This window comes from Amia ocellicauda, chromosome 4 (genome assembly GCF_036373705.1).
Source record: "Amia ocellicauda isolate fAmiCal2 chromosome 4, fAmiCal2.hap1, whole genome shotgun sequence".
Classification (NCBI taxonomy): Eukaryota; Metazoa; Chordata; class Actinopteri; order Amiiformes; family Amiidae; genus Amia; species Amia ocellicauda.
The window spans coordinates 52,364,508-52,378,526 of record NC_089853.1 but is presented as its reverse complement, the minus strand read 5'-3'; the positions used below and the strand labels follow the sequence as shown (position 1 = coordinate 52,378,526).

At 38.7% G+C, this 14,019-nt stretch overlaps 1 protein-coding gene across 1 annotated transcript in view; it reads left to right on the top strand.

Annotated features, from left to right (window-relative positions):
• ptpn1 (protein tyrosine phosphatase non-receptor type 1) overlaps positions 1 to 14,019 on the top strand; it is a 46,063-nt gene that overhangs the window by 13,381 nt on the left and 18,663 nt on the right. The window contains exons 2-3 of the mRNA XM_066702737.1: positions 8,528 to 8,618; positions 11,515 to 11,615. Coding sequence (XP_066558834.1) covers positions 8,528 to 8,618; positions 11,515 to 11,615 — 192 coding nt within the window. The remainder of the gene's footprint in view (positions 1 to 8,527; positions 8,619 to 11,514; positions 11,616 to 14,019) is intronic.

Here is a 14,019-nt window from a genome sequence, read left to right as displayed (position 1 = left end):
TGCAATTAGCTTTTTTTTATTTTTTTTTATAGTGATTGATTAATTACCTGAATAATTGCCACATTTTAACATGTTCACCACACATTTATGCACCCTCAGTCAGGCCTAATATAGACTATTCAAGAAGGGGGGGGCTCATAGATGGACAAATAAAAATATTTTTTCCAATTTATTTATTTTAAGTTATATTGTCCTTTGTTGGTATAATGTCTGCTGGAATGTTAAAAAAATGTTCAGTGTTAAATATTTTTAAATTGTAGTTTTGTAATTGATTTTGTCTTTGAAAAGCAAGACAAAATGGTAAAAAGCACATTTAGACTATTTAATTTATGCAATGGTGAATAAATTTGCCAAATAAATGGAAACAACTGCAAAAAACAGTGTTCGGTATTCGGCCTTAGGCCAAGTGTTTCATTATATTTGGTTTCGGCTTCAGCCAAGAATTTTCATTTCAGTGGATCCCTAATAACTTGTGCTGGTATTATTCTAATGTATTTTATTATTTCCATGGCGAACTATGCAATTGCACATTAGTGGTTTTCTGTAAGGCAAAAGCGTATTGTTTTTTTTGTTTGTTTTTTTCTTTCAGTAATGTGAATATGAATAAATTATCATAGGCTAAATAATTATAAACAGCAATGCCTTTGGTTTTCTTTTTACGTGTTGTATTTGTTGCTTTTCACTAGGTCCATGCAGTGCTTGTTCATACTATGCAGGTTGTTTATACTATGAAGTGTAAATTAATTTGTTATAAAACTGCATGATTCAGTTTTTTGTGCTACAATCCCGACTAGTCAACTAGTCAGACTACTTTACCATTAACTACTCAACTTGTTGCAGTGCTTGTTGCACAAATGCATATACTTTGTACTTTGCCCATCAAAGAGAATCGTGACTATATAATATATGCCTATGACTTACCAATGTCATATACACGTATATAAATTAAACTGGGCACAGTTCCACAGTTTTTGACCGGTCAATGAAGTTAAAACATCAGATGGCTTAAAGTGTTAAGACGAGGAAGCCCATTAGTATGCTCTTATCCGAAAATCTATGTCCTCGTCTCTTTTTATGGCCTGCACCCACTTTTTTCAAATCTCTAAGTTTCTTGGGAAATCCCAAGTCCCAAATATGGCTGCTTTTGTTTCTAACTGTACACTGTGGTAGAGGTCTTCACGGGTCCAAATGTGTGCCCGAACCCGAAGAGACCTGGAAATGGTGTAAATGTACTACCCGGAACCGTCTCGGACCTGTCTATTTGAAATCTGGACCCGGACCCGGCCGGGACACACAGACCCGATTGAACCCGATCGGCACAGATTGCATAGCTAATTGCTATTAACAAGTTAATTTACAAGTTGTGAAAATAAAACTGTCTTACCTAATGTAACATTAGTAGCCTTCTCTCCTGTACCTGACCATGACACATACAATCCATCCTCCTTACCAAGAAAGTTGGTAAAATAACATCCATGTTGTTCTTCTCTTGCTGATTGAAAGAGCATGTATAATCCACTCATTATTTCAGCTTCAAAAGTCCACTTGCTGTGACGGTGATGGATGACAAACACGACTTTGCAGCTTTGCAATTTTTTTGTATCTCGCATAATACGATAACTTCCATTGTTTGCCTATTTGAACTATAATAACGATTGCTCGATCAGTGCCACGGCTGCTGACATTAGCATTACTAATTTGCTGTCAACTGTGCTCTCTGAGACGTGTCTGACCATAGATTTTAGATATACAAAGCGATCGAACTCCAATCACAATCTCTCAAAAATCGTGCCGATGCCAATAATGCACTTCAGTTTATGTCATCTGTCAAACATAGATATAGCGGAATAAGTCCCGCCTTCTAAATAAAAGAGCCAATCGTCAATTGGTAAAGTCATCGCATAACTCGAGTAATACACACAATGTTAAACATACCCGGGACCCAGCTGACCGCTTAAAATATGGACCCGAACCCGTACGGGTCCCGGGTCCTCAGGTTCGGGTGGAACCGTGAAGACCTCTACACTGTGATTTTATTTTTCGTCTATGCTATGATGGATCCTAGTAAACACAGATGGAAGTAACGATACACGATTCTTTAACTTTGGCTTCATGAACCAAGAAACATGGAAGTCCATGATTATAGCTAATTTGCTAGATGAAGTAGGCCTAATTCTTGCAGACTAATTTTAAAAGTTTTTAAAGTCTAGTAACACTATCATTATGTTCACATTCCACATATATTATTTTCATAGTTTTAATCTGCCTATGGCTTTATTTCACTCATTTTGTTTGCTACTCTGACTTAAGCTGCTTCTAGTTGCAGTTTTGTTGTCAATTTATTGACCACTACCTGTTTGTGGTAACCGATTATTAAATATAGTAGGTAGGGATGCACCGATTAATCGGCCAACAATCGGTATCGGCAGATTATAGGCAAAAAATGTAATAATCGGTATCTGCCGACTACTTTAAAATGGCCGATTACTTGCGACCGATTGTGGTGTCTGAAAAGGCATCATGCTTACCTAATTTTTATAATAGGCTAACGCTTTTTTCTCCAGTCTATAGTGTCAGGCTGCTTTGTTGTGTATAAGGTGAAAGCTTTCACATTTATGCCCCGTTTCCACTGGCTTAAGTGTCCGGGTGCGTCCATGTTTTGTGCACGGTTAATTGTCTGCTGCCAGATGTGGCCGTAAGTGTCCGTCACCCCACTGAGGAAATACTTCGCTTTCAGAAGCAGAGATGTGTGCTTGACTTGTCGATAGACAGGGAAGAGATCCGCTACATTATGTCGAAAGATATAATCTCAAGTGCCATGTGGGATTACAAAGAAATTAGTTTTATTAGTAGCATGGAGTGAAATCCACGTACAGAAACAATTAAATGTTTCCTGCTTACAGTTAATATCCTAGTATTCAAAACTTGGATTTCACAGGATCCCAGTGCAGTGCCATGACTAGTTAAAAATAAACTGAAGGATAATAATCGGAGTGGTGGATGGTGTTTCAGGCTGTTGTTTTGGGAATGGTTTGCAGCCCCACAGAGACAATCAGTATGAAGGTGAACACGATTTAGTTAACGTGTGCCCATTTACAAATTGAATGAATGAATGAATGAATGAATGAATAAATAAATACAGCAGATCTGGTTTTCCCTCTAAAACATTAAGGACTGGTTTAATAAATGCGTCCATAAACACAATGACTGAAACGTGCACACTTTAGTTAAATTAACCTGCTATATTGTAGCTGCTGTTACTGTATTATTAATCGTGAAACGTGTGTATTTTGTTTCAACTGTAACTTGCCCTGGTTAAGGATGTCTGATAAGTAAATTAAAAATAATAGGGCAAAAAGTTTCGTTTCCAGTTACAAATCTGTAGTAAGAGTAAGTTAAGGGAGTCAAGTTGTGCCATTTAAAAAACATATCTAATAGCACATATCTTGATGATCATAACCATAATAAATAGCAAAAAAAACATTGTTGTACATGGAAATGTTTTCTTACGGTAATGCAATGCTTGTCTGAATATAATGTTGTCTATACACGTTTAGCTGTTCTTAATCTCTTATTGATTATGCTGTCTCCAATCACGTAAAGCATACATAAAATAGACACAAAAGTCCTTTCCACATCAGGCTCTATTGCTCGTAGTGTTGTTTTCGGTCTTTGTTTTTCAAACGAAACACAGTTCTTCCATTGACGTTTTTAATCTTTAAAATAGATGTTGTTAATAAACGGATGTTTAAAAGTAAATGTTTTAAAATTTGTTCTGTTGGTAACTTACTGTAATAAACTACGTTATTAACTCATCTGTCTGAAATTATATAAATGTTCCTTCCCTGCTAATTTCAGATAAAATATGCATAATGCATGAAGCCTGCTACTATAGTAGTGAATAATCTTCAGAAGAATTTGAATAAGATGTGCACTTACGTACATATTTAATTAGCCTACTGCGTATATTGTACATTATTAAATACACTCATCTGTAAAGAAATCACAGATAATGTGTTCTTATTGAAACTATTACCACAGTATTAATTACAAAATGCCACCAAAGCTTGTACCCCATTCATACAAATGCGAGGTAAAATAGACTACCTCCGCTGCAGGAAAGAAATGTATCAGCTTTGTACATGGGTTTCCCTTTGCGTACCTTTCATTTCTAAAAAAATACATCATATGTCAAATTGGTGGCCTTTTACCCTATGTCTGAATGGGGTATAAGTCTTTCCTTATTCAAATATATGGAAAAATAATTTGTATATTTAAAATGAGCTGAAATTAGAAGCCTCATCAGAAGAAATATTTTTATTTAATTTATGACAGGGTAGAAAGTTACAGAAATGTCAAAACATCGGTATCAGCTTCGCCCAATTATGTTATATGAACATTGGCTATTGGTATTGGCCAATAATTTTCTTAATGGTGCATCCCTAATAGTAGGCATGGGCTGTTTACCGGTTTTACGGTTTACAGAGCTTTGGATACATTACTGTATAGATATCATTTTTGTGTTGCACTGCAAATTAGAGGTCTTCATGGGTCCAAAAATGTGTGCCCGAACACGAAGAGACCCGGAAAGTGTGCTATCCGGACCCGACCCGGACCCGACTATTATTTGAAATCTGGACCCGGACCCGGCCGGGACATACAGACCCGATTGAACCCGATCAGCACAGATCCCACAGCTAATCGCTATTAACAGGTTAATTTACAAGTTGTGAAAATAAAACTTTGTCTTACCTAATGTAACATTAGTAGCTTCTCTCCTGTATCGGACCGTGACGCACACAGTCCATCCTCCTCGCCAGGACAGCTGGTAAAATGACATCCATGTTGTTCCTCTTGCTGATTGAAAGCGCCTGTATAATCCGCTTATTATTTCAGTTCAAACGTCCACTTGCGATGGTGGCGGAGGACAAACGTGATTTTGCAGCTTTGGAGTTTTTTTGTATCTGTATAATGCATAACTTGAACTATAATAACAATGCTGGTTCAGTGCCACGGAGCTGACGTTATCATTACTAATGTGCTGTCATTGTGCTCTGAGACGCGTCTGTCATAGATTTAGATACAAAGTGAACGAACTACGATATGTCAAAAATCGCACCGAAGCCAATAATGCACTCCCCGATTTATGTCTCATGTCAATCACCGATATGGCATAATAAGTCCCGCCTTCTAAATTAAAAGAGCCAATCGTCAATTGGTAAAGTCGTCGCATCACTCGGGTATTACACACAATGTTAAACGGACCCGGGACCCGAAGTACAAGGATGGGACCCGACCCGGACGTGGCTGACCGTTTAAAATATGGACCCGAACCCGTACGGGTCCTGGGTCCTCGGGTTCGGGTGGACCCGTGAAGACCTCTACTGCAAGTAACAAATCATGGTATATGACCTTTCACCCCAGTTTTAAGTCTTTAGCAGACTGAAACAAGTTTTCCCCCAGCACCTCAATTACTGAATAACGATGTAGGCATTATAACGGCGCTGTGTAATGTATTCCCTTCAGTAGTGTAAAAAGGAGAAATTATGGGAATTGTCACTTAGTGTTGTTATTCAATCAATCCAGTTTTATTTGTATAGCGCTCTTTGCAGGGTAGCCACAGAGTGCTTTAGAGTGGTAAATATACAACAAACATACAGCAAAATTAAAGAGATGGGGGAAAAAAAAAATAATAATAATAAAATATATATATATATATATATATATATATATATATACACTCACCTAAAGGATTATTATGAACACCTGTTCAATTTCTCATTAATGCAATTATCTAACCAACCAATCACATGGCAGTTGCTTCAATGCATTTAGGGGTGTGGTCCTGGTCAAGACAATCTCCTGAACTCCAAACTGAATGTCTGAATGGGAAAGAAAGGTGATTTAAGCAATTTTGAGCGTGGCATGGTTGTTGGTGCCAGACGGGCCGGTCTGAGTATTTCACAATCTGCTCAGTTACTGGGATTTTCACGCACAACCATTTCTAGGGTTTACAAAGAATGGTGTGAAAAGGGAAAAACATCCAGAATGCGGCAGTCCTGTGGGCGAAAATGCCTTGTTGATGCTAGAGGTCAGAGGAGAATGGGCCGACTGATTCAAGCTGATAGAAGAGCAACTTTGACTGAAATAACCACTCGTTACAACCGAGGTATGCAGCAAAGCATTTGTGAAGCCACAACACGTACAACCTTGAGGCAGATGGGCTACAACAGCAGAAGACCCCACCGGGTACCACTCATCTCCACTACAAATAGGAAAAAGAGGCTACAATTTGCACAAGCTCACCAAACTTGGACAGTTGAAGACTGGAAAAATGTTGCCTGGTCTGATGAGTCTCGATTTCTGTTGAGACATTCAGATGGTAGAGTCAGAATTTGGTGTAAACAGAATGAGAACATGGATCCATCATGCCTTGTTACCACTGTGCAGGCTGGTGGTGGTGGTGTAATGGTGTGGGGGATGTTTTCTTGGCACACTTTAGGCCCCTTAGTGCCAATTGGGCATCGTTTAAATGCCACGGCCTACCTGAGCATTGTTTCTGACCATGTCCATCCCTTTATGACCACCATGTACCCATCCTCTGATGGCTACTTCCAGCAGGATAATGCACCATGTCACAAAGGTCGAATCATTTCAAATTGGTTTCTTGAACATGACAATGAGTTCACTGTACTAAACTGGCCCCCACAGTCACCAGATCTCAACCCAATAGAGCATCTTTGGGATGTGGTGGAACGGGAGCTTCGTGCCCTGGATGTGCATCCCACAAATCTCCATCAACTGCAAGATGCTATCCTATCAATATGGGCCAACATTTCTAAAGAATGCTTTTAGCACCTTGTTGAATCAATGCCACGTAGAATTAAGGCAGTTCTGAAGGCGAAAGGGGGTCAAACACAGTATTAGTATGGTGTTCCTAATAATCCTTTAGGTGAGTGTATATATATATATAAAATACATAAAAATAGACCTTGAACTAAAGTAATGTAAACCAACAAAGAGAGAAACAAAAACTCCTATGGATGACATGTAGGAGAAAATAAATCTCTGGGCATAGGACTCCCCTCCAGGCAATATAGTCGTTACAGCAAAAAGGAGATCAGAAACTTCTTAAACAGTGCTGCTGGCTGTGGTCTTCCCTCTTGCCGGCCCTCGGGGGTGGGGGCGTTGGAACATCAACAGCCCTTGGGTGGCAATGGCTCGTTAGACGTTGGGGTGTGGGTGCACTGTTAGCCCTCTGTGGAGGGGTGCCTCGTTGGGCTTCCACGGTGGGGGACAAGGTGCCTCGTCAGCCACTCAGAGGGGGCTATTGCTGGAAGATAAAAAATTTAATTGTGCTCAGATACTGGTCATGCAATACAGGACATCTTCAAACACAATTGTGCATTGCATGTCCATGGCACACGAACTTCACTATTGGCTAGAAAAGCCAATTTAACCCATGATTTAAAGGCTAAGACAGAGGGAGCATGTCTTGCATTGGCTTGAAGATCGTTCCACAGTTTTGGAGCCCTATAACTCTTGTGTATTTTAAGGATCACTAAGTAACCAGCTTACTGGGATATCAACAGCCAACACAGATAGTATTTGATGGAGATATTTTAAGTAAGGAGGTGCCAGCCCCTTTAGTGCTTTAAATGCTAATAAGAAAACTTTGAAATCTATCCTGTAACGCACGGGGAGCCAGTGAAGAGTAGCTAATACTGGAGTGATGTGTTCATGTTTTTTGTTTTAGATCGGATTCCTGCAGCAGCATTTTGAACTAACTGAAGTGCAGAAATTGCTCTGTTTGTGCTACCTGACAGAATGGCTTTACAGTAATCCAATCTAGATTTAACAAATGTGTGTATCAATTTCTCTGTCTTGTAATGAGAGGAATTGTCTTCGTTTAGCAATTAGGACTAAAATTAGGACTTCTATCCTAACAACAATTGTCATCATTTTGGCTCTATATGCCACCACAATATATTTGAAAGGAAACAAATTAAGTGTAGATTTTCATCTTTAATTTGAGGGTAGTTACATCCAAATTGGGTGAATGGTGTAGAAATTACACCCATTTTTATAGGTGCTCCCCCCAATTTTAGGGGCTCAAAAGCATTTGGACAAACTAACATAATTATGAATTAAATTAAATTAACCTTTGCAGTCTATGACTGCCTGAAGTCTGGATCCCATAGACATCACCAGGTGCTGGGTTTCTTCCCTGGTGATGCTCTGCCAGGCCTGCACTGCAGCTGACTTTAGTTCCTGCTTGTTCTTGGGGTGTTTTGCCTTCAGCAATTGAAATGCATGCTCAATTGGATTCAGGTCAGGTGATTTTGACTTGGCCATTGCAGAAAATTCCATCATCTCAAATCCATTGTGACAGTTGTTACTGTCCAAATATTTATGGACCTAACTGTATAGCTGGCACCAGGTCATTATTCTGTGATGCATCTCTTCCCCAAAGATGAGTAGTCACCAAATAACCTTTTTTTGTATTTTTTCCCTTTTTTCCCCTTAGGAGATACGCCAACAGTCCAGTGAGCTCCCCTGTAAAATTGCCAAACTTCCTGAGAACAAAACCAGGAATCGCTACAGAGATGTGAGCCCTTGTGAGTAATGTCTTTATCTTGTCTCTGTTCCCTTGTCGCTGTGGACAATGTGTGGTTAAGGATTTCCTATGTATCTTAACCTTACATGAAGATAGTGGACTTACGTCATTATGATGATGATAGCAGCAATAGAAGTTGAAAAAAAGCTTTTAAATAATTACCCATAAAATTCAGTTATAACTGTTGCCTGTACAGGTCAGTAAGGCGTTCATATCACATAACATTTAAACATCACATCACATATAAACATTTCTACATGTAATGTGTAATTCTGAAGGCCTACAATAGCAAGGGAGCATTTTCTTTTTCTTTTGACAACATCGGTGTCTATTTTGACAAAATAGTTTGCACTCAGTTTTGACATTAATAAAGACAGCCTTTACATTAGGCCTTTTTGAAAAGGCACTTCCTGTCAAACCACAATTTTATACAAGTTCGAAAGCCTTGTGAAGATGCTCACTTCTTCCTTGCCTGCTATTTGGTGTGGGGAAAAAATTAGGGTAGATAAATTATTAGGTGGCCAAGCAACGAAGTTGCTGGACAGCCTTTTGTAATTGGTCGGATGATTATTATTATTATTCTGCCATATATTTCAAATGGCCATAAAATGAAAACTACTGGACAGAATCTCACCAAATTTGGTATGCTGGTAGATGCCTTATTGTTTGGTGCCAATATTGGATTATTGACAATTGTAAGACAATATTCAATCATCTTCTCCAAAACCGCTAATGGGACAGATTTGAAACTTGGTGTGTGATGTTATGTTATGGCCTATATTCAGATTTGTTAAAAGTAAGCTGATGCATCAAATAACTTGCCTGCTATGACCAAATCAATTCATATTTTTTTGTCCATAAATTTCAAACGACTATGAAATTAAAACAACTTAAGAGAAACTCACCAAAATTGGTGTGTTGGTAGATACCTATAGCAGGTTGTCCCACACGAAATGTGGAGGTTGTACGGCATATGGTGTGGTGCCAATATTAGATTAAGTGACAATTATAAGACCATATTCAAACCTCTTCTTCTTCCAAACCGCTAATGGGACAGATGTGAAACTTGGTGCATGACTTCGTGTTATGACCTATATTCAGATTTGTAAATGTAAATTCTTAAAAAAAGATTTATAAAACTAAATTTGTCTGTACTTTCACAAACCCAAAATGTTATCTAACCCACTTAGATAGCACATCTATCAATGCTCTATCAATCACAGACAATGCCACCACTTGTAGGGACTTCCAGTAGAGACCACATACTCTGAAACTCAACCATCATGCCAAGTTTGTAAGGACTTCCAGTACAGACCACATACTCAAACTCAACCATCAAGTCAAGCTTTCAGCAGGATTTCATCATAGGTAGTCAGACACATGTAGGTGTTAACATATACAAGATACGAGAACATCTCTTAGTCTTGCATTTCATGCCTTTTACCCACTGCGCCACTGGGGAGCTTGCTGTTAAGGCTTGGATTTATAATAGAGTACATTTATGAAGCGATACATGTTATACATTCATGTGGACCTGAAAAAGAGAGGGAGCTGTACTACCAATACAAATTTAACTAATAGTAATCTTTACAAATCTTGAAATAATTAACAATTTTATATTGTCTATGTATTCATTGTAAGAAGACTTTAGTTAATGTAGTATATTGCAGAGTACAAAAAATATCTTGTAATATATATGAATAACATATCACACTCACATTATAAATATTCATATTACACACTATTCCACCACAATTTTACACATTATATCACATATTATATGACACTCATATTACAAACGATGAAGTTATAATCTAAGCACTCCCTTCTCACAGGCATAGGATAGTTTTGTGACACTTTGCTTATGTTGTATATGGCTCAGACAGTAAGGTCACTGCACTAGGCTACAGAAGAGCTGGGTTTGAGTCCCACCATGGCCAGAACTAAAAGTATGTTAAACACAATGTATCCCTACAGATGTGTTTGGCTGCTTATGGCTTTATTAGTTTCAATATTCATGTACTAGCATTATCATATTGTAGCAGATCTGAAGACATATTATGATCCCTGAGCCATTTGGCGTTGTGGTTAGATCACAGCACTGTAGTGTGTAAAACCTGGGTTTGAATCTCATTGTGGCTGAAACCCTAAAAACTGTTAAACATGCCATATCCATCTAAATATGCTTGACCCCCTACATTGCTGCTTGCAGCTATATTTTTATTTTTTTATTTATTTTAATGATAACTTCAAACAATATTTTGTACTCCCCCCCCTCTTCTTAAACCACTTTTTCCCCTCTGTGATTGAGTTTGTTTATAATTCATTACATTTTCATTTTCTTCTTTCGTGTGAAATATGCATTGCTGATATTTCTTATGTGATCACTTCAGCTATCCCAGTTGTGCTCACTGGCAACATTTGAAATAATAATGCATCCTGTATCTTCAGTATGTGCTGAAATGCCCCCCAAAAAATTAAAATTAAACCATAAACCCTTCAGAACTTTGAAAGACGCCACCATTGCGGTCAGAATCCTGTCCTAATTATCTTGCTAACCTTCACTTGCTTCCAATCCAGGTATGACTGTATGTGGCTGCCATGTTGACATTTCTCAAGTGAGGACTTGCATTGTGTTGTACTTGTATTGAATTAATGCACTTTCTGTAGAACAACATATCCACCTGTGGTTGCCATACGATTACAAGTTTATGTAGTAGAAATATTGAAACTTGTTGCCATATAGTCTTTGGGGATGTTGACTATAGTAGGCCAACTGAGAAACTAAATGCTGTAGCAGTGTTACACCTAGAGGGACAGGTTGGTTCCAGTGAAGGCTCAGAGCAGTTGTGATCTCTACTAAGGTTCTCACCCTGTGTTCTCTATCCCTTTCCCAGTTGACCACAGCAGAATCCGTCTGCAGCTCGGAACCAATGACTACATTAATGCCAGCTTGATTTCAGTGGAGGAGGCACAAAGGAGTTACATTCTCACACAGGTCAGTGCCAATACACAGGCTGATTTGGCAATTCATTTACTTTTAACTTTTTTGGTGGGAGGAAGCACTGGGGTGGTGTTGTCAGGAAGAGTTCTTGTGCTGGCCGTTACCAAGCACTGATAGAATCTGCTCTCTGACCTCACTCAGTGTGGTAATGGTTCTGAGAGACTGTCTCTTGGCAGGGTACATTCTATAAAAAAAGGTTTTCATCTTGCCAGAGGCTTGTGTTTCTGTGTGATGTAAATACAGCTTTTGTTTTTGCCTTTTTAAAATAAAATAAGTCACCCTCCCCTCCCCACTATCAAGCAAGTGCTTTAATGTAGAATTGGAAGATAACTTCTTTCTTGGCCTGTCTGAATGTGCAACCTGATTTCCAGCAGCCACCATGTGCACAAAAGCTGCATATTAACCAGTGATGAGTAGGAGGAATGCAATATATTTCTCTGCGTCAAAGCTGCGCCCCCCAGCCACCTCCCCACTTGCACCTTCCCCACTTCCCATGTCTTGAGCAATCATTTTCTCATAATTGCACACTGAAACACTTCCAAGTCCAGACCTGCTTGAAATGAAAACTAGGTGTTTCGAAATCCACAAGCACATTGGCCTGAATCCCGTTTGTTCCAGAGCAACAGGCATGTGAAAAATACATCTTACTTTCTGGCGGCAGAAATGTGAGGATTTTCTAGCTTGAGAAGTGGTTCTGTTTACTTTGCTGCCCATGAACTGCTAATCCTTGAATATTTTATTTTTTATTAGTTGAATTGTGTACTATTTAATGTTCCTATTTTTCTGGATAAAGAGATTACAATTGATAAAATGTAGGCGCTCAATGCTTTAGTTACGTTAAGTTGCAATATAACTATTTCCTTGATGCACCTCCAGCTTATAGCATTATACTTTAAAAACATTACTCCCCAACACTCTTTGACCTTGTCTTTTCTACCGGGGTAAATTACCAGATGTTACATGAAAATATTCCCCAAACAGCACTTGTCTCCAATCCTGGCCCCCCACATTTTGTGTAGCATGTACGCATTTTGACATCAAAGTACGCTGGTATGCATTGTAACGCCAAATTATGCCAAAATTAGGCATGAAGTTCCACACAAATGCCTTGCTCTTCGCCTGTGGACCCCAAAGGGGGCCTTGGCGGACCCCATACCCCCGGCCTAGGTTGTAGCGCCTTAGTGCTCCTCTTCAGAATTTCAGATTTTTATCATCTTCGCCCTCTCTCATGTCTGAGTGTTAATCTAATGTGTGCAATGCCTTTTTGCAGCCTTGCATGGTGTAGCAAGGTTAGCTAGAACAAAAAGTGCCTTATTATTTTAGGTAAGATTCATTGACTGTGCTGCTGTTCACTTTATTTATTCATTAAATCTTGTCTTTTTGTATAGAGAGCTAAAGTAAACAGCAGTGAGCTACATATACTTATGTTTTCAGGTAGCTACAGAGGCTGTTTTTATTTATTAATAATTTATTTGCACTTTATATTGAGAACAAGCCTATCAGGGAGCACTATCCCGATACCAGGACACCAGGTTAATGTAAAAACAAAGCAATAAACAGGGTTCGTACGGGTGCTTGAAATCCTTGAAAATGCTTGAATTTTAAGGTGGTATTTTCAAGGTTGTGAAAGTGCTTGAATTTTGAATAAAGTGCTTGAAAGTGCTGGAATTTTGTGAATATATATATTTTTTAAATTTGCTAATCACTGTAATAATAAATCGGCAATCTGATTAAAAGAATTAACTTCGGGACTTAACTACAGTGGTTGTAGAGAGCCAGTTGATTGCTTTATGCCGCGGCCAATACGACTCCTGTTTGATCTGCCAGTGTGTTTGATGCGCTGCGAGAGAGTCGCTGAGACACCGTGGCATCAGTGCCCAGTGTGGCAAATGTCCCGCAATGCTGCTGTTTTAAAGAGAGGTGACTCCATAACATTGAATATAAACTATGGTTAAAATAAGGTCCACATTTGCGGACAGCATTGTAAGGTTTGCAAGAAAAATATTCAAGTTTTCACTATGGTAGTCTGCACTGTTGAGTTATGCCAAAGGTAAACGGCGGGGAATTTTTCATAATTTCTAGACGTGAATGGCCACTGTAGGCATTTGTTTGATGGTTTGCTGACAATTCCTCTTTCTGTGCACAGTCATGTGTGTGCGCCCGCGCTGTCCAGAGTGAGTTTAGAGTTTTTCTTAAGTTGCTTAACTTTTCTTTGTGTATTATTAAGACTTAAAAAATAGTGTATAGGTTTTCTACAAGTATATAATATAATAATTGTGCTTGTGTATTTACATTATCAATGTAAATTAGACAAAATAAACATATAAAAGTACTAGAATACGACAGAATAAGACTTTATTTTTCAGACATGCACAGCAATAAGCACAACCGCAACCAA